Source organism: Podarcis erhardii (genome assembly GCF_964252035.2).
Source record: "Podarcis erhardii genome assembly, chromosome: 3".
In the NCBI taxonomy this organism is placed as follows: domain Eukaryota; kingdom Metazoa; phylum Chordata; class Lepidosauria; order Squamata; family Lacertidae; genus Podarcis; species Podarcis erhardii.
Window position 1 is genome coordinate 108,022,473 of NC_138507.1, and position 23,550 is coordinate 108,046,022.

Genomic DNA, 23,550 nt, shown 5'->3' on the forward strand with positions numbered 1-23,550 from the left:
GGATATAAAATCTGGAAGTCCTCTCAGAATATAGATAAATCAGGGAATAATGTTAATTTTGAGAGCATTCACCTTTCCCCAAAGGATAAGGATTAATGACTCCCACTTATCAATGTCTAACTCTCTGCACTCTTAACAAACTACAGTTGCCAGGATTCCTTGCAGGGAAGGCATGACTGTTTGAAGTGATATGATACTGCTTTAAATGTAAAATGCAAATGTGGCCTAAGACTTCATGAAAACAAAACCAGAATGTAATATTTATTCCGGATTATTTAACCCCAAATTGAAGAAGGGTTAAGTATCAGAGCATCTGTTGAAGTGCCTTTTCAATGTCAGATATTTTGGGGAGCTATTAATAGCATTAAGGTTTTAAACCAAGTCTCTGTTTGGCTAGTCTGATGTGTTATGATTTTTTACATAGAGTTATCAAAAGCCTCACTAATTCCTTAAATGTTTGGGATTATTCAGAGCAAGTTGCTCATTTTTACCTGGGCAAGCTGTGTTGCAGGGTTAATCACTGGCACAGTTTCAGTTTCTCCTGTGGGAATAAAGAGCTTCAGTCAATTAACGGGACTTATTAGGCTTGCTATATATAAAATGGGGGCATAGTGATTTGCAGTCCACTTTAGGTGGAAACCTGTCTCTTTTCTGGAACACAGAGTCCTGCTTTGAAGCTGCCACATTCTAATAATTTTGCACAAGCTACCACAATTACAAGCAGAGGAATTTCAGCACCGAATTGTACCAATGGTTCAGTTTCACGTTATAGCTATGGAAAGCTATGCAGGTGCTATATATGATTAGTTATGGGTTAAAAATGTGAAAAGCTATGGAATAACTGATTTTGTAATGTGTTAAGAACATAGGAAGAGCCTACTGGACCAGGTGAATGCCCATCTCGTCTAGCATCCTGTTCTCACAGCGGCCAACCAGATGCCTGTGGGAAACCAGCAAGAGGACCTGAGCACAGGAGCCTTCTCCTCCCCTGCAGCTTCCAGAAACAGGTATTCAGAATCAGTGCTAGCATAGCTAGTAGCCATTATGAGCTGTATCCTCCATAAATTTGCCCAATACTCTTCTAAAGCCATCCATGTTGGTGACCATCTACATAACGATGTGCTGTGTTATGTACTGAAGTTCTCACCCTGGGCCAGGAGGTGGATACTGTAGATAGTTATGCAAATAAGGGATCGAAAGTGACGTTCAGTGATTGGATAGTTTTAGAAAATTGTTAAAGTTACATTGTACTGGAGCTCTATATAAGCAGGCTGACTGAACCCTTCAGTTCAGTTCTGTCCTGGCCTGTGAATAAACAAGAGCTGTTTGAAGAATCGCTGTGTCGTCTTGATATGTTCACCCACAACTTAACATGCTGCATATTTATTCAGTAAATATATTAATGGTAGTGTTGGCCCAAGACACTGTTGAATGCCTTTCCCCCTTTACTGTGATCCACGTGACGGTCACCTCCAGACTTGATTATTGTAACTCTACGTGGGGCTGCCCTTGAGACTGACCCAGAAACTCCAGAGGGTGCAGAATGCCACGGCGAGACTCCTTACGGGGTCCTCGCCGCCGGATCACATTCACCCAGTGCTATACCAGCTGTACTGGCTCCCAGTGGAGTACAGGATCAGGCTTAAGGTGCTGGTTTTAACCTTTAAAGCCCTATACGGCCTAGGACCCTCGTCAGCGGCGTAGCGTGGGTTGTCAGAACCCGGGGCAAGGGAAGTAATTTGCGCCCCCTAACCCGGGGCAAGGGAAGTAATTTGCGCCCCCTAACCCGGGGCAAGGCAAGTAATTTGCGCCCCCTAACCCGGGGCAAGGCAAGTAATTTGCGCCCCCTAACCCGGGGCAAGGCAAGTAATTTGCGCCCCACGCCGTGGCGCCCCCCCCCACAAGCCTCTATATTCTGCGCTTGTCAGGCTTGGCTGCTGGCCCTCCGTGGCCTGGCAACGGACTCAAGAGACCGGCCGTGGCGGCGCTGGAGGGCTGGTCTGGGGCCGGAGAGAAGCCTCGGAGAGTTCTCGCTGGGTTGACCTCGCAGCCTGGGTTACCCTGCGGGGCTGTTGTGAAAGGCGAAGGCGAGCGGCAGCGTGGCTTGCAGCGGAGCAAAGGGCACGACCACGGCGCCGGGACGTGCCCTTTGCTTGTGCCCCTTTGCTGGGGAGGCTGAGAAGGGCGCCCCTTTGCTGCGCTCCCCCGGGAGGTCCCCCGGGAGCAGAGCCCGCTGCCTGCGCTGGCAAGGAGGATGAGCCCAGCTGGCAGGCCGGCCAGAGAGGAGCCTCGCAGGCAGCGAGTGGCTGGCTCCTTGCGGGCGGCGGCGGCGGCAGCGCAACTCCCTCCTGCCGCGAGAGGCGGGCAGCAGCCGGGCCTCGGACCTGCAGCCAGGAGCGCTGCCTCTTCCCGCGCCCCGAGGGCTCCCCGCGCCCAGCAACCCGGGGAAAGCGCCACACTTCCACCACTGGCCCTGCTTCCACCACTGGCCCCTGAACCCCAAGGCTGAGGCTCATGGCGCGCACCCCGGCTTGCAGCTCCTCCGCCGCCCTTCCAATGGGGCAGCGGCCCGCAGGGACGAGCAGGCGCGCTCTCTGTCCCCAGCTGAAGCCGAGGGGGGCTTCTGGTAGCCCCGGGGTGGGAGGCGGAGGGGGGTCGCTGGCTGCAGCCGCCTCGCCTCGCCTCCGTTCTCCTCTCAAATCAGACACAGATGGCTGCTGACAGCGAGGAGAAGGGGCGGGGTCGGAGAAGCGCAGCGTGGGCAGTGGGAGGCGGCTGGGGGGGGGGCTCGCAAGAGAAGCGCGCCCCGCGGGACTGAACCAGGTTCCTCTCCCCGGCTCCCGCAAAGCGACGTGCCCGTCTTGTGCTCTCCGCAAAAGGCGCCAGATCAAAGCGGCAAACGGTACAGATCCACACCACGCCCCCCGCGGAACAGTCGTGCCCTCCACATCACAGGCAGCTCAGAGTTAAACTCTGCGCCCGAGGCTCTTCGGCAACTCCGGAGGCGGCGAGTGCGCCCCCCCAGATGTTGCGCCCGGTGCGGCTGGCCCCCCTTGCACCCCCCACGCTACGCCACTGACCCTCGTACCTACGGTACCGCCTCTCCTGGTATGTCCCACGAAGGACCCTACGATCTTCCAACAAAAACAACTTGGAGGTCCCGGGTCACAGGGAGGTTAGGCTGCCCTCAACCAGAACCAGGGCTTTTTCGGCTGTGGCCCCGATCTGGTGGAACGCTCTGTCACAAGAGACTAGGGCCCTGCGGGACTTGCCATCTTTCCGCAGAGCCTGCAAGACAGAGCTGTTCCACCAGGCCTTTGGCCAAGGCAGTCTGACCCCCTCCTTTGGTAATCCTCACAGAACTCTAGCCCAATGGTTGCCATTAATTGAATTTTGAATTGATTTTAGAATGAACTGATTTTAGAATGCTGTGTTACTTTTATTGTTGTTAGCTGCTCTGAGCCCAGCTTTGGCTGGGGAGGGCAGGATATAAATAAAATATTATCATTATTATTATTATTATTATTATTATTATTATTAGGCCTAACACTCTCCTTTTTACCAAAAAAACCCCTGCATGATTGATAGAAGAAAGGCATCATATAAATGTAAGGGGGAAAAGGGGCGGGGAATCATTTCCTGCCTTCAACTATAATTAACAATATTAGAAGTGAGAGATTTCTTTTTGGGATAATTCAGGATCTGTTTTAGCTAGAAGTGGTGCTGGACTTCTAACTGTCCAATGTGAATCCCACCACATCAGCCCAGAGAGTACGTGTGGGCATGTGACTCTTCAGTAGTGCCATTGTTAATGATGGCACCTCCAAAATGGTGGCTCACATGCAGTGACACCATCCCGGATGAGATTCCCTCCTGCCAACATGGCTGATAGGTTCCTCAGTCACAAATTTAGGCTGCAATCCCAAATGCTCTCACACTTTTGAGTCAACATGCATAGGGCTGCAGTGTTATAATGGAGTTTACTATCCAAATTTTGAACCATTGGCATGATCCAGCACAGCTGGTCTTCTATTCAAAGGGATCCCCATCCCTTTTTAAATTAAAGATTGCTTCTATCGGTTGGCTTTCTTGAATCCAATTTATTATTTTATTTTTGCTCACCTGTGAACACAACTCAATGCTTTGAGAACCTTAACAAACCCCACTTTACTGAATCCTGGAAATTGTAGTTCTTTTGGGAGGGGGGAGTTCTAAGAGAAGCCCAACTATCCTCACTAACTTACAGATCCCAAAATTATTGCAGAGAAGCCATGACAATAAAATACACGTAAAATGAAATCTAGATCTGGCTGTGTGTAATTATCCACCTTCGGGAAAGGCGTGTAGGTATATTGGTGGGGTTGGGTAGGGGTTATTACTGAATTTGCCTTAACTGTGCATGAAATCTGGTTGCCTTTTACTTAGGACACTGAGACCCTGAGGTGATACAGCCTTCCTTTCATTATCTTAAACCTCAGAGGGCCTGGGTTTCCTTAGGAAAGCAGGACACCTCTGTAACTCTTTGCTTACATGCTGATGCCGTCTTTCAGTCAGAGATGAAGTAATTTCTGAGTGAGAGGCAAAAGTAGGAGACAGAAAACAACAGTTTATCTTTCTACTCCTCTTCCACAGCTGCAATTTAATAAATAAGGGGGGGGGACAAGCATGCCATATCACATTTAGTTTGACCCTGACTAAATGAGAAGTAAGACACACAAGTCACTGCTCTACCATAATAGCACAAGAAAGGCAGCATGAAGTAAACACCTGAAAAATTAAATCCTTCACTGCTGATCATTTTTAAACACCTGCCCACACCAAGGGAACACACAACACGGATGACAGGGCTGGGTACCAGTTTTGTCTAACTCTTCCTGTGACACCAAATGAGCACTTTTACTCCTTGGAGGGCATCAGTTAATTCAAAGCATCCTGAAATTAATTTCCACTTCAGCTAGTACTAGGGAATGGGGCTTGCAGGATGCACAGTTATAATCTTATATAACCGCTAAAAAAATAAGCACCTCCTGTTCGTGCCTCCCAACCGTTTCCTGTGAAGCAGCGCCATTTAATTCTAGAAATAATGCTCCTTTTTCTCAAATAGAAATTAGACCCTGCCATGCTCAGAGCTATACCATGTGGTTAGCGTTCCATTTGAAAAGTCCAGTGAGGTAAGAACAACAGCTGCGACTGTTCATTCGGTCTATTTTGACATTTCCATGCATAGCACTACAAAGAGCACACAGGCCTGTTTGTAGCACATGTGAATATTGTCATATAAAATGTACATATCTAGCCAACAGAAGCATGACAATGCAAATGATTTTCCTGCCTATCTGTTTTGGGAATCGCCACAAATTTAACTTTGGAGGGGAGACTCTCAGTGTCAAGCGTAGTTGTTGTCTTCAAAATTAGGCCATTAGTGCTCAGAGTCAAATTAGGTGCACCCATTTGTGCAATGAAAAGTTACAGCCCCTCCAGATGTCCTTTTGTTGTCTGGGCTCACAGACAGCTATATCTGACCATACAGTCAATAAAATTGGCATCAGCAGAAGTTTTGAGGTAAGTATACTGCTTTGTCTGCAATAGGTGTATGTCCCAGAGCTTCCTGCTGAAATCCCATAACTTTTCATACCACAGAAGTTCTGGGCTTTCATTTTGCTTTTTGTCCCACTTTTGTTACACTTTAGGGAAAGAACGACCTTCCAAACAGGAGGAATCCAGTAACATTGGGGAAGCAATGCAGAACAACTAATAAAGCTGAATGAAGTGTGGATGGTCCAGTTTAAATCCACTGCTAATGCGGCATTATTGCATCAAAGGCATTGTTGCAGAATACACCCACCAAAACAAAGCACTTGGAAGAGGGGCTTTGTTATGTACTGAGTTGAATAGGATCCAAACTGCAGCAGTCTGATTGGTCCTAGAACAATAGGATTCAGAATGCAGCAGTCTGATGGGTCCTAGAACAATGCAGCAGTATGATTGGTTGGCAGGAACCACCCAATCATGCTCCAGATAGAAGTGAATCCACAACCTGATTGGCTTACAGTAGAATTCCGGAATTAGCCAGTCATGTGCAGCCCATTGTGTAAATAATGTATATAAAGCAGATGCTTTGAGGGGACTTTCATTCATTCCTCCTCACCACTATGAGCTGAATAAAGAGCATGAAATCACTTTGCGACTCTGAGTATATTTCAGGCTTGTAGGAATTCAGACAGGAACTATGAATCACAGTGATTGGAAACAAAGCAATATGTCTGCCCAGAACTTTTGCAGGCAAAAATTGAAAGCAGAATTGCATATAAGCACCCTAATACCATCATGAGAACAAACCATAATGAATGCACAATAAATCAACACCTGGAGGGGCCCTTTATGAACTGCACTGTTGAAATCAGTTCAGTGTCTACGTGGGGCTCCCACGTATGAGCTATCTGCACATCAGGGTGATGTGTTTCTATAGGCTACACAATGAGATTATTGCTGCTCCTCCGCCAGTATATAACCCTTAGGTACTAATGCTTTTGAATCCAAGTTTTGTATTCTAGCATGTATATATTTTTTGTTTGTGAGTGAGAACATTATAAATGGAATCCAGCCTATGCCTTTGTGTTCATGGAAGCTTTTGATTCAGTAAAGGCATCTGCTATTGGAAGAGGAGAAGTGGTTTTGCCAGCTCCCCCTTTCATCTGCATCTCTGCAAGCCACCTCAAACTTCCTCTTGTGAAATCAGTCTGCAGCTGATTTGCGGAGATCAGGGAGGTCTGCGGGACATAAGGGGAGGGGGGAATCTCCTCTTCTGTTAGTGGATGCCTTCATGGGACCAAGAACACTTCCAGGAATGCAGCTGAGTAGAGTGCCAATGAGATCGCATCCTATGACAATATTTTAGTCTCTTGTTTCAGTAGATACTTTACCTTCTTTTCTGTTTGAATCCATTCTCCTTAAACACATTGGGTATTTTTTTTCAAGTCCAGTCAAAGCATCTTGAAAGAGCTTTTGGCGTTTCCAAAAAAACCCGAAACAAAACTATCCCATGGTCTTGAATAATTTAGCATGTGAGCTCTCCAGTGAGTCAGATGATCCAGTTCCTATTTCCAATGGAAGAAAGAAGTACAATGGCGTTATTGTTCCACTTTGGGCCAGTAGTGCTACGCCCTGGGGGGAAATGGCTTTTAAGTGACTTCAATAACTTGCACTTCATGGAATATATTGGTTTAATGGTCACATCTATAGAACAGTTGTCCTACTGTATTCTGAAGGGCTTCTTCAGAAACAGACTTCCTGAGCTGGGAGAAGGCAGATCAACTTTCCCCAGTCCATTTGCTGAGGGACTTAGCTATCCCTACTAACATGACTGTCGGTAAAGGAGAGGCCTATACAATGGCAGAAGAGAAAGCAAAGTCCCTTCTTGTATTCTGAGCCTGTCAGGCTCCCATCCTAACCACAGATCAGGTTTGTTGGCTGCCAGCTGGCCACCCATACGCTACAACGTGGTGTCCTCCAAATATTGTTGAACTGCAATCCCCAACCATCCTGGACCTTTGGCCATGATGGCAGGGACAGATGAGAAGCGGAGCCCAACAACATCTAGAGGGCATCAGGGTGTAGGGATTTATTGATTTATTAGCACATTAGCAAGTGTTAGGAGCCTGCAAAATGTTATAGGAGGAAAGGAGTCGTCAGCTTGGCATCAATACTCTTTTTTTTATTTTTTAAGGCGCCAATGGCTACTCATTTGTGTCCCTCTAGTAAACCGAACAACAAAGCAATGTGATGCTTTCGACTGTTGTCAAAAGCCAGTGGTGTTTTCTGTTGCATTTGGGGAAAGCATTGGAAACCAAATTGGGAAATAAGTCTGCATAACGCACTGGAGGTACTGATTTTGAATTACTGTAATTCGTTTGGAGCACCAATAATTCAAGGCAGATGATAAGCCATAAAGGATTTGGAGGTAGGAAATAGTCACAGCGGGATGACAGGGCACATCAGACTTCGGCTTATACTGCTTCAAACACAGAGTTAAGCAGTTTGAAGGATTCAGAGACTTACAAGGATCTATTTTTTTCCTGTCACCCTCCTGTTCCTTCCCATGCCTGGCCTTTTTTTGTTTGTAAGCCTGATGGAAGGGCCTCTCTATCCCTCCTCTCTCTCTGATATGAGCCACTTTCGAAAACAACAGTTCTTTAAAAAGGGAGGTGAAAAATATAGCAAAGAAATTAAACAGCAAAAAAATCCTGAGTTCATAGGAGGCAAATCATTTGAGAAAAACCTAAAGGAAATTAGGATAACGTACTGCATTTAGCACAGTGGCACAGTGGCAGGGAGCAGGGAGACATTGCCAGTTGCAGCCTGGCAGGTGTCTACTGCCTCTTCACTATTCAGGGTGACTCATTGCCATTTAAAATCACCATGTCATAAAAGACAATCAGAAATACATTAAACTACAGCATCAAAAATGGCTTAAAAAAACAACAAAAGGCAGACACTACAAATAAAACATAAGCTTTTTATCACATTTGGCGAACCCATGGCGCTCTCTCCAGATGTTGAATGCCAACTCCTACCAGCCCAAGCCATCAGCAAGAATGAAGGTAATTAACAAACTGAAGCAGCCTTTACTTTGAAGTAAATTGTGTTGATTTCTATGGCCCTTACTTATATCACTATAGTCATGAGTCTATTAGACCAGGCTTCCTTAACCTCGGCCCTCCAGATGTTTTGAGACTACAATTCCCATCATCTCTGACCAGTGGTCCTGCTAGCTAGGGATCATGGGAGTTGTAAGCCAAAAACATCTGGTCGGCCGAGTTTGAGGAAGCCTGTATTAAACTCTTGGGTTGAGGAATTATTTAGGGGTTTTTGTTGGGGGGTTGTTGCTGTCTTTGATATTAATTTTGGGTATCTTTCTTTTAGCTCTTATTATGATTTGTGTGGAAACTGTTTGATTTGGTTGCGTCCTTTTTGATATGTTATTTATTCCTTATGACTACTTTTGTTACATTTGGAGTTATGTGATTTTTTCCCATGCTGTAAGCCACTCTGAGCATGGCTTTAATTATGGAAAGGTGGCATACAAGTAAAATGGATGCATGCATGCACGTATTATGTATATTTTTGTATTATCTTAGGGCATAATTCAGCCAAATCAAATAATTGTAAGTCTTGATTATTTTTGGGCCCCCTGCATATGCTGCAACATAGGAAATAGTGGTAGCTCAGTGACATAGATTGATTTCTATCATCTTCAGGAAAGGGGGGGGGAGACCCCTAACTGTAACCCTGGAGAGCCACTGCCAGTCAGTGCAATTTGTGGGCCTTCAGATGCTGTTGGAACACAACTGCGAACATCATCATCATCCCTCACCTTTGACTGTTCTGGCTAGGGCAGACGGGAACAAACACTGCACATCTCGAGAACCACAATTTCCCCCTCTCTGGTGCAGACATTGTTGTGCTAGATGTGCCAGCGGTGTGACCCACTCTAAGGAATCGTCATGCCTGAGCAAGTGTGTGAACTTGATCAAAATTTGGACGAGAGACCATTTAGAAACAATGCACAAATATTACACATTTCAAAAGACCTATTTTTTCTTCTCCATCCCAGTATTAAGCATCTGCTCTCTCTTTTCCATTTAAACCAGTCAGGCTTTAATAATGCTTACCTGTGGCTGGTTTCTGGTTTGCACCTTTAATATACCAACTATGGAATTAATACACGTCTACTCAAAAGGAGACCCCGTTAAGATAAATCTGACTTGCTCTCAGGTTAGTATAGAACTGCAACCTAAATCTCTCTCTCTATATATGTATCTGTACACACTGCTAAATGTTCAAATAATAAAGGGAATTGATTTATTTCAGATGTGCTTAAAAGACCTTATATAAGATTATATCCAACAAATTTACTTTTTTTGTGAAACCTGTGAGAGGCTTGCTATTGGTTTTATGAGGGGAGATGTCAGCTTTTTTGAATCCTTGGATTCTGAATACTGTACTGAAATTCCAGTTAATTCTGACTGAATAAGAAAGTTTTTCAAAAACCATAGGAGAGTCTTTTTATTCTTCTATTCCTTTCACAGTCAAGGAGTATTTCTTCTCCCCAGTACTTCGATTTATTATACTTTGTAACAAACCAATAAATAAAGCTGGCAATAAAAATCCCAAGGTATAGACAAAATGCAGATGCAGTGCAATCGTATGCATGTCTTCTCAGAAGTAAGCACCACTGAATTCAATGGGATTTACTTCCCGGTAAGCATGTGTGCGATTGCTGCCTAATGTCTGCCTAAATGCATTGAATTTTATCTCTTGCTCTTAGAGAATCTTGTGATGCATGTAAGTTTAGTGCCAATTAATTACCAAAAACATACTCAGCCTTAACTTTATGTTAACATTAAAACATACTTTTAAACGCTCTATGAAATGGAAGCACAATACGTCTTAAACTTACCCCCCAGCTGTGCTAAAGCTCTTGCAGTTTCAGTACCTTCGCAATCGGGAACAATGACCGTTTTTCTAAAAACGAGCTCCAGAAGGCAGCTAGGGGAGCCTGGCGTTTTCAGAAGTAGGTCTATCACATGCTAATCACTAATTTCAAATCCAATCATAGCTAACCCAAAGCTCTCTAATTATGCAGTCCTCAGGTCACATCCTTGTGTCCCCGCTGGTTAACACAGCTACGATTTTAATATGAAGATGAACTCTTAAAACAAGTGTGATGTTTGTTTAGATTGCAGTTGTCTTTTCTAGTAGCAATGGGGAAAACTTTGAGCTTCACTGTAGCTTGAAGCAATGCTCTTTGGAAAGAAGGAGAACCAGATGCAGAGTGAAGAACACATACAGCACCAACATTTTATGGATGTGACCCCAACTATTACCAACCTACTTTTCAGTCAACATAGGGATTAGTTGCATCAGGTAATAAGGCTAGACACTGGCATGTCAAACCCAATTGGTTGGGGGTATGGGCTATAGCCAGTGGGGGCAGCTGTCCCCCCCCCCCCAATCAAATAAATAAAAATACTTAACTAAAAATTGAAATGCCTGCTGAAGTCACTTGAATAATGTTGTGGCTCATTCTAGCACCGCAACTGCCAACTCAACTTGAAGGAAGGTGAATGAAGGAAGGTGAGGACAGGTGACCTCACCTAGGCCCGAAGTCACCCCCCACCAAAACAGACTCAAAGCTTCTCAGAGCTTTTCAAAATCATTTTTCTCAGCAGCTAAAAGACATTAGCTAAGCATCAGAAACATTCCGCTTGCTGTAACTAAAAAGATTGCAACAAAGGTAGGGAACACAGTCCATTGTTTCTCAGGCCTTTCTGATGCCTTCTGGCCTTGCTAAAGAACCACATTGCAACTTACTTTCTGTCCGGGAACCATGCCAGAACAAGAGATTGAAACATATCTGAACACTCTGAAACCCCTTTCCTGGGAAGGGTGCCAAGAGTCCCAATAGTCCCAAGACAGCTTTCTGTTCATGCTCAGAGGACTCCTGAGGAAGGAGAAAGGAGGAGGGAACTGGAAAGGGGTATAAATGATTGTGCACATGACTGTGAATTTCATGCATGCTTTTTCTGACTTATCACACTTGCTCCTTCTACCAGTTCATGGATGGTAGAAATAAAAGCCTTTTCTCTGAAACTATTCCTTGAGTGTCTGTTGACTCCCACTTCCCTTTCCCAGGCGCAATATTTTTCCCACCCGAGGGCAAAGCCTCATAAGGCTACAAACTGTTCTTGAGAAGTTTCATGCAAAATCTGCTATTGTTATTACTATTATTAATCTAACCTCAAGGTTAGATTACTGCAATGCGTTATGCGTAGGGCTACCTCTGAAGACAGTTTGGAAACTTCAGCTGGTGCAGAATTCAGCAGCCAGGTTGTTCACCAGAGCAAGACGGTCTGAGCATATTACACCAATCCTGGTCCGATTGCACTGGCTACCGATTAGTTTCTGTGCCCAATTCAAAGTGCTGGTTTTGACCTATAAAGCCTTAAACGGCTCAGGACTGTAATACCTCAAGGACGGCCTCTTTCCATATGAACCTACCTGAGATCATCTTCTGAGGCCCTCCTTCGTGTGCCTCCTCCTTGAGACGTCCGGAGGGTGGCAACACAAGAACAGATCTTCTATGCAGTGGCTCCGTTTGTGGAATGCTCTCCCGAGGGAAGTTCACCTGGCACCTTCATTATACACCTTTAGGTGCCAGGCAATAATGTTCCTTATTAACCAGACCTTTGGTTGACCTGATCAACATCCCTTACCCTTTTGAAAATGTGGCTCTTTTTTGGGGGGGGGGTATTATTGGGTTATTGCTTTTATTTTTATTTTTATATACTGTGATCTTTTTATGTGAACCTCCGGGTATAGAGTGGTATATAAATTCTATTATTATTATTATTATTATTATTATTATTATTATTATTACTACCACCACTACTACTACTGTATTACACATGGCAGATAAGAGGACTTTTGAAATTGGGGGGAAAGAGGCACTTCCAAGACATCCTGCCAAAAAGTAATTTTTAAAGATAGAGACGTATCTAGAAAAGCAGAGGTTGTCATTCCTTAGTTTTATTCAATACTTACAGTCTAACATCTTGTCTGAAATAAAAACATTTTGCAGCAGGTTGACAGGGACTTGACCTCTTCTAAATCACTTCATGGCTTAGGAATCTAAAATCCAAAGGTTTGATTTCCAGTGTGTGTAAGATATATGTAATTATAGCTTTTCAGTGCAGGTAAATTGACCTTGGGGAAGAAATCCATAAGGGCCAATGGAGAAGCATTTGGTTTTTCAAGCCTTTTCAATGGATCTGCACTAACAGAGAGCAAGAGTTGAAAGCAGCCAGCAGGTGATAAATGCTGGAAAATCTGCATGTAGGGAGGAATCAATTCTACTTATGGTGAAATGGTAAAGAAATAAAGATTTTTTTTGAAAGCTTGTTCAGACTATAATCAAGGACGTTTGAAAAGATTGTCTCTTCAGTTCCATTAGTAATTTTATTGAATTGTTTTGAGAAACTCCCAACTCAAGTGGCGATACCAAGCACTTTATATATTTGTTAATGGCTCCCTGGGAAGATCTTGCTAGTAAATGGCATACTAATGAACCTTTAGTAGAGACTCAATGTGTAATGAAGGTCTGGGATATATTTTATGGAGAGGTGAACACATCTGACATTGGGAACATTGTGCCGAACAAACAGAGGCATTCTGTTCCTGTTCATTACATACATCTAATAAATACAAAGTGTAAACATATATTTTATTGATTCATAGAATAATAGAATTCTAGAGCTGGAAGGGACCAATTACATTCTATCTTGGTTTCCATGCTTTCCCTCTCAAAGTTAAAATTCTAATCTTGGTTTCTTCGTAATTTCAATATTGGAAAAGGGTGTTAAAAATTCTTCACAACTTTTTATTGATAAATATTTTATTAGGATGATTGTAACATTTGCAGTTGGGACATGGGTAGCGCTGTGGGTTAAACCACAGAGCCTAGGACTTGCCGATCAGAAGTTCGGCGGTTCGAATCCCGGCGACGGGGTGAGCTCCTGTTGCTCAGACCCAGCTCCTGCCAACCTAGCAGTTCAAAAGCACGTCAAAGTGCAAGTAGATAAAGTAGATAAATCTGGCGGGAAGGTAAACGGTGTTTCCGTGCGCTGCTCTGGTTTGCCAGAAGCGGCTTAGTCATGCTGGCCACATGACCCAGAAGCTGTACGCTGGCTCCCTTGGCCAATAAAGCAAGATGAGCGCCACAACCCCAGAGTCAGCCACGACTGGACCTAATGGTCAGGGGGCCCTTTACCTTAACATTTGCAGTTACAATAACATGAAGGGGGAAATCAAGCTAAACAACATAACAAAACTCAAACAAACCAAAAATTAAGTCTAATGCTTGCTTTATTTGCTCACCTCTATTTAAGAACAATATTTTCTTGTCAAAGAACTAATAAAATATTTATTGTGAAACAGCCTGGATAACAACTGTTTGATGCCTTTCTTCCAGTACAAATTATACTACATTTCCAACTTTAGCTTCAGACCCGGTGCTGCTGTGTAATGAAACGTGCCATCCCATTCCAGGCCCTGTGTGTCTTTAAATTCTCCGTTCCCTTCCAGCCTGGAACAGAACAAAAACAGCATGTAAAAATCATAGAATCATAGAGTTGGAAGAGACCACAAGGGCCATCGAGTCCAACCCCCTGCCAAGCAGGAAATACCATCAGAGCACTCCTGACATATGGTTGTCAAGCTTCTGCTTAAAGACCTCCAAAGAAGGAGACTCCACCACACTCCTTGGCAGCAAATTCCACTGTCAAACAGCTCTTACTGTCAGGAAGTTCTTCCTAATGTTTAGGTGGAATCTTCTTTCTTGTAGTTTGGATCCATTGCTCCGTGTCCGCTTCTCTGGAGCAGCAGAAAACAACCTTTCTCCCTCCTCTATGTGACATGCTTTTATATATTTGAACATGGCTATCATATCACCCCTTAACCTCCTCTTCTCCAGGCTAAACATGCACAGCTCCCTTAGCTGTTCCTCATAAGGCATCATTTCCAGGCCTTTGACCATTTTGGTTGCCCTCCTCTGGACACGTTCAACGTTGGCCAGGGTCCTTCTTGAACTGTGGTGCCCAAAAATGAAGGCTGCAGTCACTGAAGTATGGCTAATGATGTACAGCAGCACTTTGAGATGTCTATTTCTTAGCGGTGGTAGTGCTGAATTAGGCAGTGAAATAGAAAGTACCTCATAAGAGAGATTCCTGTTAGAAGCTTTGGAGTTGCTAGTTTTGTGTAACAGAAATTGTACTACCATATTGATCCTGCTAAGTAATTTGTACTTTTAATTTCAATTTTTACACTTATATTATTTATTCCTGTTGGTGCGTGAACATCTTGGGTTTTCATTTCTTTCTGTAGCAGAGTTCTTTTTACAGAAAAGTTTTCCTACTTCTTTACAGCAGCAGCATTCCAGCTATCTCTTAGTGAAATTCCCATTATAGGAATAAACACCATTTGGTTCTGTTTCTTAGAGTTTTTATTATTTACAAAACTTTACATTGGTCATTAATGAAGAAAAAACAAATAAAGAAACAATCTTTTTCTCCTTCTGGCCAACCAGCCAGAGACCTAATACTGATTCATTCACATACTCATTAATCACATGCCCTGATTAAGGACACCTGTTGCTGGGGAAATTTTCTGATGCTTATAAACTTGTTTAAGGCCATTTACAAGTTTCTTCTAGAATATTCCAACAGCTCTCTCATAGAACCACAGTGGTTTAACCACACTTTGTTAGTTTCAGCAAGTTTGCTGCTTCATGTGCCTTTCCAACCGCAGAAATATGTATTTGGAGAGCGATCACCCTAACCTACATGGGTAGGAAGAAGCAAACTAAGGTTCACTTTAAGTGCAAAGCCTGTATACTGATTAAGGATGAATATATTCCACATCAAGACAACAAACTTGTGGTTATGTCCCTTTCAGCTTACTTGTTTTCACAGAACTGTCCGGTGTACTTGGCTCCATTGGTAAATATGTAGGTTCCTGTTCCATGAAACATGTTGTTATAGAACTCGCCTTCATAAACTGCACCTGAAGGATGTTCCAGCCTTCCAAAACCATTCATCTGATTTAACAGGAAGTGGAATTGACAAATTAATATCTATTCCTAGAAAGGTGACTCCATCTTTTATTTCCCCTCAATTTAGATGTGTCACCTTTGTTAACAGAAATGCTTCATCTTTAAACATTGGCTTTACAAACCTTACAAGCGCAACATTCATAATACTGACAAAATTTAAATACCATTTCCCTAATCATTAAATGCCTCATTTTAAAAGGTTTTGATTTTTTTGCCCTGTTGTCAGGTCGCCGCTTTTCAAATCACGGCATCTCCCAAAGAATTTTGGAACTACACTTTTGTCTCATGGTGATGAAAGGTAGCAGCACTCTGGGAGAGTGCTAACAGACTCGAGTTCTTCCTTCAGGCTTCCTATAGACATCTGGTTGGCCACTATGTGAACCGGATGCTGGACTAGGTGGGCCATTGGCCTGTTCTTAGACTGGGAAGTCTGCCCCCTTGTTCATCTTTGGCTCCTCAGCGATATGGGTGTGGGTGTGTAAAACTGGAAAACATCACAAGATCCCACTCTTCCTGACTGGCTCTTTTGCCTTGAAGTAAATCAGATGTACTGCACTGAAACAGGGCACACAATATACTAAGATTGGAGGTGAGACCACAAAACCTCTAAAAGACACAAAGCCATTCACGATGCATTAATCAAACAATTTACCCACAAATAGCCCTTTCCAGAGCCCTGCCTTGTTACTAATATTCCAAGGAGAAGTACAGTAAATAAGTACTAACTAACTAACTTAAGCCAGGCATCCCCAAACTCAGCTCTCCAGATGTTTTGGGACTACAACTCCCATCATCCCTAGCTAACAGGACCAGTGGTAAGGGTTGATGGGAATTGTAGTCCCAAAACATCTTGGAGGGCTGAGTTTGGGGATGCCCGACATAAGCCAATGGCCTGTTGCATACAGTACCAGATAGTGGTTGTATCTAATGGTGCAGTTACAGATAGGTAGCCGTGTTGGTCTGCCATAGTCAAAACAAAATAAAAAAATTCCTTCCAGTAGCACCTTAAAGACCAACTAAGTTAGTTCTTGGTATGAGCTTTCGTGTGCATGCACACTTCTTCAGATACACACTGAAGAAGTGTGTATCTGAAGAAGTGTGCATGCAAACGAAAGCTCATACCAAGAACTAACTTAGTTGGTCTTTAAGGTATCTAATGATGGTTCTGCTGCAGCAGAAAAAGCTTGATTTTACTTAAGTTACCTCCTCAAAGCTGCTCCCGAGGATTGGAGGACACCCCCAGAACAGAATAGGACATGTCACTAAGTGCTGCAGAAAGTAAGGGAGTAGGATTGGCAAAAATCAGATGTCCCAACATATGCAAGTTGAAGTGCTTTCTGCTAAGGCAAAGCCACCATTGAATACAACCCAGGATTTATTTCTTCACTGTCATTTCCAAAACACACAGAACAAGAAAAGAGAGAAAAATAAACTTTACAGGTTGTCAGGTCAAAACCAAACTCCACGCAAGAGCTTACCACTATTGCGACCACAGTAACTCACAGTAGCATTGCGTAAGAATTCAAATAACCATTGAAATGTCAATCCTCTACATGTTTACTTGGGAGTAAGTCCCACTGGGCCTTAGTCTTGAGTAGGCATGCACAGACGTTTATCTAGGAGCAAAGCTCAACAAAGTAAAGTGAATTTATGTTGAGATTGTGCTATTAATGCATTACTCTGAAGAATAAAACAGCTAAGCCCAAGCATGCCCTTAATTAATGTAAGCAATGTAATTTGTCTTTAACATATATTTAATAACTCAATTGGAACAAAAATGTTAAAGACTCTGACATAATTTTATTGATTCAAGTTTCTTTAGGCAAGGAGCTTAAAATTAATTGTTTTGGTATTTGCAGGTACCTTATCATTCTTCCAGTTTCCTTGGTAAATAATTCCATCTGGGGTAGTATGAACTCCATGTCCACTCCTCTCTAGGACTCCCTCAATTGTTCTTGTACAGTCACCCTCTAAGCAAAATAAAAAGTAGGTGGGGGAAATCCAACAAACATTAGACTAGATTTTAATTAATAACTAGAGTAGTTCAACCTTTTCCAGAATCCTTCAGAATCTGCCACTGGAAGTGACCTTCCAGACCCCACAGCTTTATCTCATACTGAGAAGTAAAAGTGTTTCCAGCTATCCTCCATACCAGTACTGGAATCAGGATAGGCTAGAACGGTCTATGTGAAGTTAAAAATTAAAAAGGAGCACATCCAGCCATCAGACTTTATGGAGGCAACCTGAATGCTTACTAGGAAGGGGAGGGGGAAAATCAGCTGATTTCAATAAGTTCTATCTACCTCTCAATCATATCTTAGTTATGAGGAGACATATTGCTGGAATTTTGGAAGAGGTTTGGAAAGAGGGTAAATGGAGGAAGCTTTCCACTTATCATAACTCACTACCTTGCTTTAATAAGCCCTTCATTGCCTTCCATTATTATTATTATTATTATTATTATTATTATTATTATTATTAACATTCCATTATCGTTTGTTTCATTTTGAAAAATATCAGATAAAAAGCTAAAACAGTTACAATTTTTTATTTTTTTAAAAAACGATAATTATAATATCTGACAATATATTTTTTTTACCATACTTATCTCCGTTGGGAAATACAAACGATATTTTGTAAACTTCAGCATCTGTAGAGAGAAAAACACTCTTTTTACTGATTGATTGTTGAAAGCAGCGTTCATGCAACCATTCAATGGCTCCTTTTTTTGGGACTACAACTCCCATCACCCCTACCTAGCAGGACCAGTGGACAGGGATGATGGGAATTGTAGTCCAAAAGCCGCTGGGCTGGGGAGGATTCAAGTTTGGGAAACCCTGGACTAGACGATTCTCGGGGTCCCTTCCAACCGGACGACTCTCGACTCTACGAAAAGGGGCTGCTCGTTTCTGAGCAGACGCGGTTAGGACCCGCGGCTGTGAGCCGGTAAAACGAAGAAGGGCGATGCGGCGGGAGGAGATGGGCGAGAGCCGCATCCCCAAGGCATTGTGACTGCGGGTGGCGCAGGAGGCTGAAACCGGCACATTATCTCGCGGCTGCTTCCTCCCAGGGACGGCGGAGAGACAAAATACCTCGGTCGCCTACGATCGACCTGCGCAGCAACCCCCATTTCGCCATGGCTCGAAAGGAGACGCGCCCGCGGTTGCCATGGTGACAGGGGGTCTCACCCTCGCTCTCTCGCCGCCGGAAGTGGGAGGAGCCTCGCCCTGTTCACTTCCGGGTGGCCGTTGACTGTTTAGGGAGGCAGTTGGGCTGAGGCGAGAGCAGCGTCTCTGGCAGGTGACTGGAAAGTGAAGAACCGGCGAGAGGGGGAAGCTGGTCTATTATTATTATTATTATTATTATTATTATTATTATTATTATTACTGTTACTGTTACTGTTACTATTGTTGCTATTGCTATTACTATTATTACTGCACTTACTTTATTTAGGGGGGGTTGGACTAGATGACCCTCGGGCTCCCTCAAAGGTCTACAAGCCTATTGTTGTTGGCTTAGTTGGGGCTCGTTCAATTGCGGGGTCTTTCCAGGCGCCGCGTGAAAGGAACCGGGAGGAGCCGCTGAGCTTCAGGTGCCTTTGGAAAGAGGCAGTATGGGTGGGAGAGAGGGCTGGGTCAGTGGGGCCAGGTGGGGTATTAGGAGTGCTTACCTTTACATCTTTATTTAGGGTCCAAATTGCTCGGTACCCCGGAAAGCGCACGTGCCCCCTTGCACTGTACCAGCTTGCCCGTGTCTTACGATTATTGTACAGTGGTACCTCGGGTTACATACGCTTCAGGTTACAGACTCCGCTAACCCAGAAATAGTGCTTCAGGTTAAGAACAGTTTCAGGTTAAGAACGGACCTCTGGAACGAATTAAGTACTTAACCTGAGGTACCACTGTATTTTAGTGTTCTGTTGGAAGCCGCCCAGAGTGGCTGGGGAAACCCAGCCAGATGGGCGGGGTATAAATAAAAAAATATTATTATTTATTATTATATGATCTTTATCGAGGAGGCTTAGCACAGGAAGCGGCTTTCATCAGTTGGAAGAGCATGAGACTCTCAATCTCAGCGTCGTTGGTTTGAGTCCCCACGTCGGGCAACATTCCTGCACTGCAGCGGCTTGGGCTAGATGATTGTTGGCGTATTTTACCATTCTGCGATTCCATTGGTGCACCTAGCTCAGTATTGTCTACACTGACTGGCAGCAGCTCACCAGGGTTTTGGGAAGAGAGCTGCTGTCAGCCCTCCCTGGAGGTGCCAGTATGGACTAGACCAGACATAAGCAAACTCAGCCCTCCAGATGTTTTGGGACTACTACTCCCATCATCCCAAGCTAACAGGATCAGTGGTCAGGGGTGATGGGAATTGTAGTCCCAAAACATCTGGAGGGCCGAGTTTGCCTATGCCTGAACTAGACCCAGGAACTTTTGTACACAAAATAGAGCTTATGCCACTGAGTTATATAGCCCTTTCCCGTAGAAATTTTGTTTGTGTCTGGAAATGTACTGTGTGGAAACAGGACAGAATCCTCTCTTGTGGGGGTGTCCAGTCTGTGTCCTTATCTTTAGGAGTGTGCCTAGTTTACAGTTATTTTGGTACCAAGTCGGAAGTCTGTATTTTTGCCTGGCTGATTTAAAGCCAATTATTGTCCGTGGATTAAGGTTTTCAAATTCTCAACTGTACTGTGTTTGATTTGATTGCTTTATTCTTTGTGTTTTGCCTTGGTATCTTTAATGATGTAGTTTTAAAATAATTTTAATTAAAAAATTCTAAATTAATAATAGGTGTGTGGTAGAGTCCATGGTACATTCAATTGATCTTTAAAGTGTAATAGATTTGTGTGTTGTCTTGATTATAACTTTTCAAGGTTGAAATACTATGTGAAATTATTAGGGAGTGAATCCCGTTGAAAATAATGGAACTTACTACCTGTGGGTTGTGGGACAGGGATGTTTGATGATTGACGCTGTATGCCAGAGCTACATAAACAGAAGTAATAATTGCCATCTTTCCTGCTAGTCTGCATGGTGATCCTGGTTGATATTTTTCACTGTTGATAATGTACTTTCATTTTTCTTTTCCTACAGAAAGGAGAAAATGAGCTCCTCAGGGAAGAGAAGAGGAAAACCAAACAGAGGGGGAGGAAGGGGAGCAAGAAGAGGAAGAGGCAGAGGTGGCGGCAGCAGTAGCTGTGGTAGACCTTCTAACAAATGCCAAGCCAGTGGCAGCAAAAAAGGCTCGGAGAAAATATGGGACGATGGTGATGATTTCTGTGTTGATGATGATGATGGTGATTTCTGTGTTTTCAGTGGACCAAAAGATGTAGCCAGGTCAGCTAAGTGAAATTGATGGAATCTTACATTTTGGAGTTTAGGTTGTTTTTTAAAAACTTCTTTTTGAAGATTGTTTTAAGAAGGTTTTAAGAAGTAAGATCAGGGAGGGCTGTAGCTCCTTATCAGAGCACATACTTTGCTTTGCATGTAGAAGGTCCCAGGCTCAATCCCTGCTATCTCCAATGAAATAGGATCAGGTTGCAAGTGATAGGAAGACCACTTTCTGCCTAAGACACCAGAGAACTACTGCTAATCAGAGCAATTAAGACTGGGCTATGCAGTACAAGGCAACTTCCTGTGTTCCTATAGTAAAGTGAAGCGCCTTGACTTAAGTCAGGAGTTGTCAACCTGGTCCCTACCACCCACTAATGGGCGTTTCAGGATTCTAGGTGGGCAGTAGGGGGTTCTACAGCACAAGCTGAATCCTCCTTCCATCAAGCACTGGTGGGTGATAAGGAAATTTTTACCATCAAGAAAGATGCATTAGGTAGGTATAAAAAGGTTGACTATCCCTGACTTATGTGATTAATTCCAAAACACTTGTATTTTTATTAGAGCTTTGAAACTGACTAACCATAAATTTGAGCCTCATCTACTGTCTCTTGCGTGCCACCTTTTACAGAGGGAGGGTTTTTGACATTGGCTACTAGTGAGAATAGCTGGAAATTCAGCTCATTTTTTGAGAAACAGTATATTGGTTGCCAGATATTGGAAACCGAAGGCTACTTCCCCTAGCTACCATAGCACCAAGTATCTCAGGTCAAAGGGAGCTATTTAGCACGGAGACAGGTGTGTGTGTTTGTTGTACTAGTACTTTTATTGCTTGTTTTGCATGACACAGAAAGAGGTTGCACCCATTCAGGTCAGATCAGTGGAGTGGGATATTTAAAATAATAAGTACAGCTGGAATTTATTAATCAAACAAAGAAGCTGATGTATTTTTTTTGGGGGGGGTCTTGTAAAAGATGACTAAATAACTCCGCAGAAACGCACTGTAGCTTTTGCACCACAATTTCTGTGTCCAACTGCATTAATCCAGCTTGTCTGTTTAAACATACTGTGGTCATTATGGGGCTTGTCACAGATCCTGCACGTAGCTGTGTCAAACATTCTGGTAACTTTGCTTGCCTTCTTTGAATTTCCTAGCAACAGAATATGGGTTTTTCCAACATGACCTGCTTAGGAACTTTCTTGATGCTCTTAGCTAGTTAGGAGACAAAATGACCCATACAACTGTTCTTATGTTCAGCATATCTTACATTGTGCATGTATTTTCCATTACTTGATTAAATTAGAATGTATTGTGCTTCTTTTGTTTTGTTTTTAATATATCAAGCTCTGCTAGCAGAGGACATGGACAGACCAGACAAGCACCCAAAACAAAGATGCCTCTTCAGACTCTGTACATGACTTCCGATAATCAGATGAGGGTGAAAGAACTTCTTCGTGAGCTGCAAGGACAAGAGCTGGTTGCTGGTTCAGAGTCAGTTTTCTAAACATAAATAATTTCTTCATTAAACACATACTGTGACATGTTGAAGTTATTCTCAGATTTTATAGGCATTAGATCATATTATTCAGAATGGACTGTGACAGATGTGGTTGGGCAGCCTTTCTAGAGAAAGAAACAAAGTCTCAGGGTGGCTCCACAGTTTACATGGCAAACACAATTGGGATGGATACATAGTGTTTCCTGCAGCAAACTTGTAAAGTATGGATGCCATAATAATATGAGGCTTGAATTTATGAATTACTGCTTGATTCACATGAACCTGCCTTGTTGAGTCTATGAAGACTGCTGTTTGAGGTGGGTGGTTGATGGGGCCATCACGGTGATGACCTCACTGCTTATGGAACTCCCTCCCAAGAGCTGCGTGTCAGATGGTTACTTGCTTAGTTTGGAGTAATAGAGTAAACACATCTTTTTAGCATTGCTCTTAATGAACAGTGGAAGCTGCTGCTGAGTTTTATGCTGCTAAGTTTTATTTTCATAAGGTTTTGTAATGATTTATCATTGTGGTACTTATTGTTTTGTTTATATTTTATGATGTGCCTTGTAAGTTTGCTAAATTGAAAAAGCAGGGTAGTATAAATATTGGGTTAGATTCAGACTTACCTTTTTGCCCAGGTTTTCTCTGACCCATAATATTGGACGCTGCGGTACATATTTGAATGCTCTGTATTTCTATTTTATTTGCTTTTATGTATTTTTTGATGTTTTGTTGGTTTTAGGGTGCATTTTTTATTTGATAAGATATTTGTTTTTCACACTGTACACCGCTTAAAGATTTTTGAAATGTTAAGTGGTTTATACGTAAAGGGGACCCCTGACAGTTAAGTCCAGTCGCAAACAACTCTAGGGTTGCGGCGCTCATCTCGCTTTACAAGCCGAGGGAGCCAGCGTTTGTCTGCTCCGCAGACAGTTTTTCCGGGTCATGTGGCCAGCATGACTAAGCTGCTTCTGGCGCAATGGAACACTGACATCAGAGCAGCACACGGAAACGCCGTTTACTTTCCCACCGGAGTGGTACCTATTAATCTACT

At 43.3% G+C, this 23,550-nt stretch overlaps 3 protein-coding genes across 9 annotated transcripts in view; 1 reads left to right on the top strand and 2 right to left on the bottom strand.

Annotated features, from left to right (window-relative positions):
- The window catches only part of ARHGEF33 (Rho guanine nucleotide exchange factor 33), a 30,074-nt gene extending 19,326 nt beyond the window's left edge, over positions 1-10,748 (bottom strand). For 3 of the 5 annotated variants that reach the window (XM_081854640.1, XM_081854641.1, XM_081854642.1), the window contains exons 1-3: positions 10,460-10,748; positions 6,924-7,097; positions 492-541 (exon numbers count right to left, since the gene is read on the bottom strand). In XM_081854640.1, coding sequence (XP_081710766.1) covers positions 492-541; positions 6,924-6,960 — 87 coding nt within the window. In that variant the 5' untranslated portion in view covers positions 6,961-7,097; positions 10,460-10,748. The remainder of the gene's footprint in view (positions 1-491; positions 542-6,923; positions 7,098-10,459) is intronic. The other 2 variants (XM_081854639.1, XM_081854643.1) reach the window with 2 other exon arrangements.
- Positions 10,749-13,905: 3,157 nt separating this feature from the next.
- Positions 13,906-18,871, bottom strand: MORN2 (MORN repeat containing 2). The gene is made up of 5 exons (XM_081855102.1): positions 18,760-18,871; positions 18,267-18,317; positions 17,531-17,637; positions 15,516-15,652; positions 13,906-14,143 (listed from the first exon to the last, which is right to left on the bottom strand). Exons 1-5 carry the CDS (start codon positions 18,803-18,805, stop codon positions 14,041-14,043), a joined length of 444 nt encoding a protein of 147 aa, XP_081711228.1. The 5' UTR covers positions 18,806-18,871; the 3' UTR covers positions 13,906-14,040.
- The window catches only part of DHX57 (DExH-box helicase 57), a 31,742-nt gene continuing 27,023 nt past the window's right edge, over positions 18,832-23,550 (top strand). For 2 of the 3 annotated variants that reach the window (XR_014154528.1, XM_081854508.1), the window contains exons 1-3: positions 18,832-18,967; positions 20,761-21,003; positions 22,343-22,489. Coding sequence is in view for 2 of the 3 variants with exons in the window: in XM_081854508.1 (XP_081710634.1) it covers positions 20,771-21,003; positions 22,343-22,489 (380 nt within the window). In the remaining variant the exon portion in view is untranslated. Of the gene's footprint in view, positions 19,007-20,760; positions 21,004-22,342; positions 22,490-23,550 lie in introns of all 3 variants that reach the window. The other variant, XM_081854509.1, reaches the window with a different exon arrangement.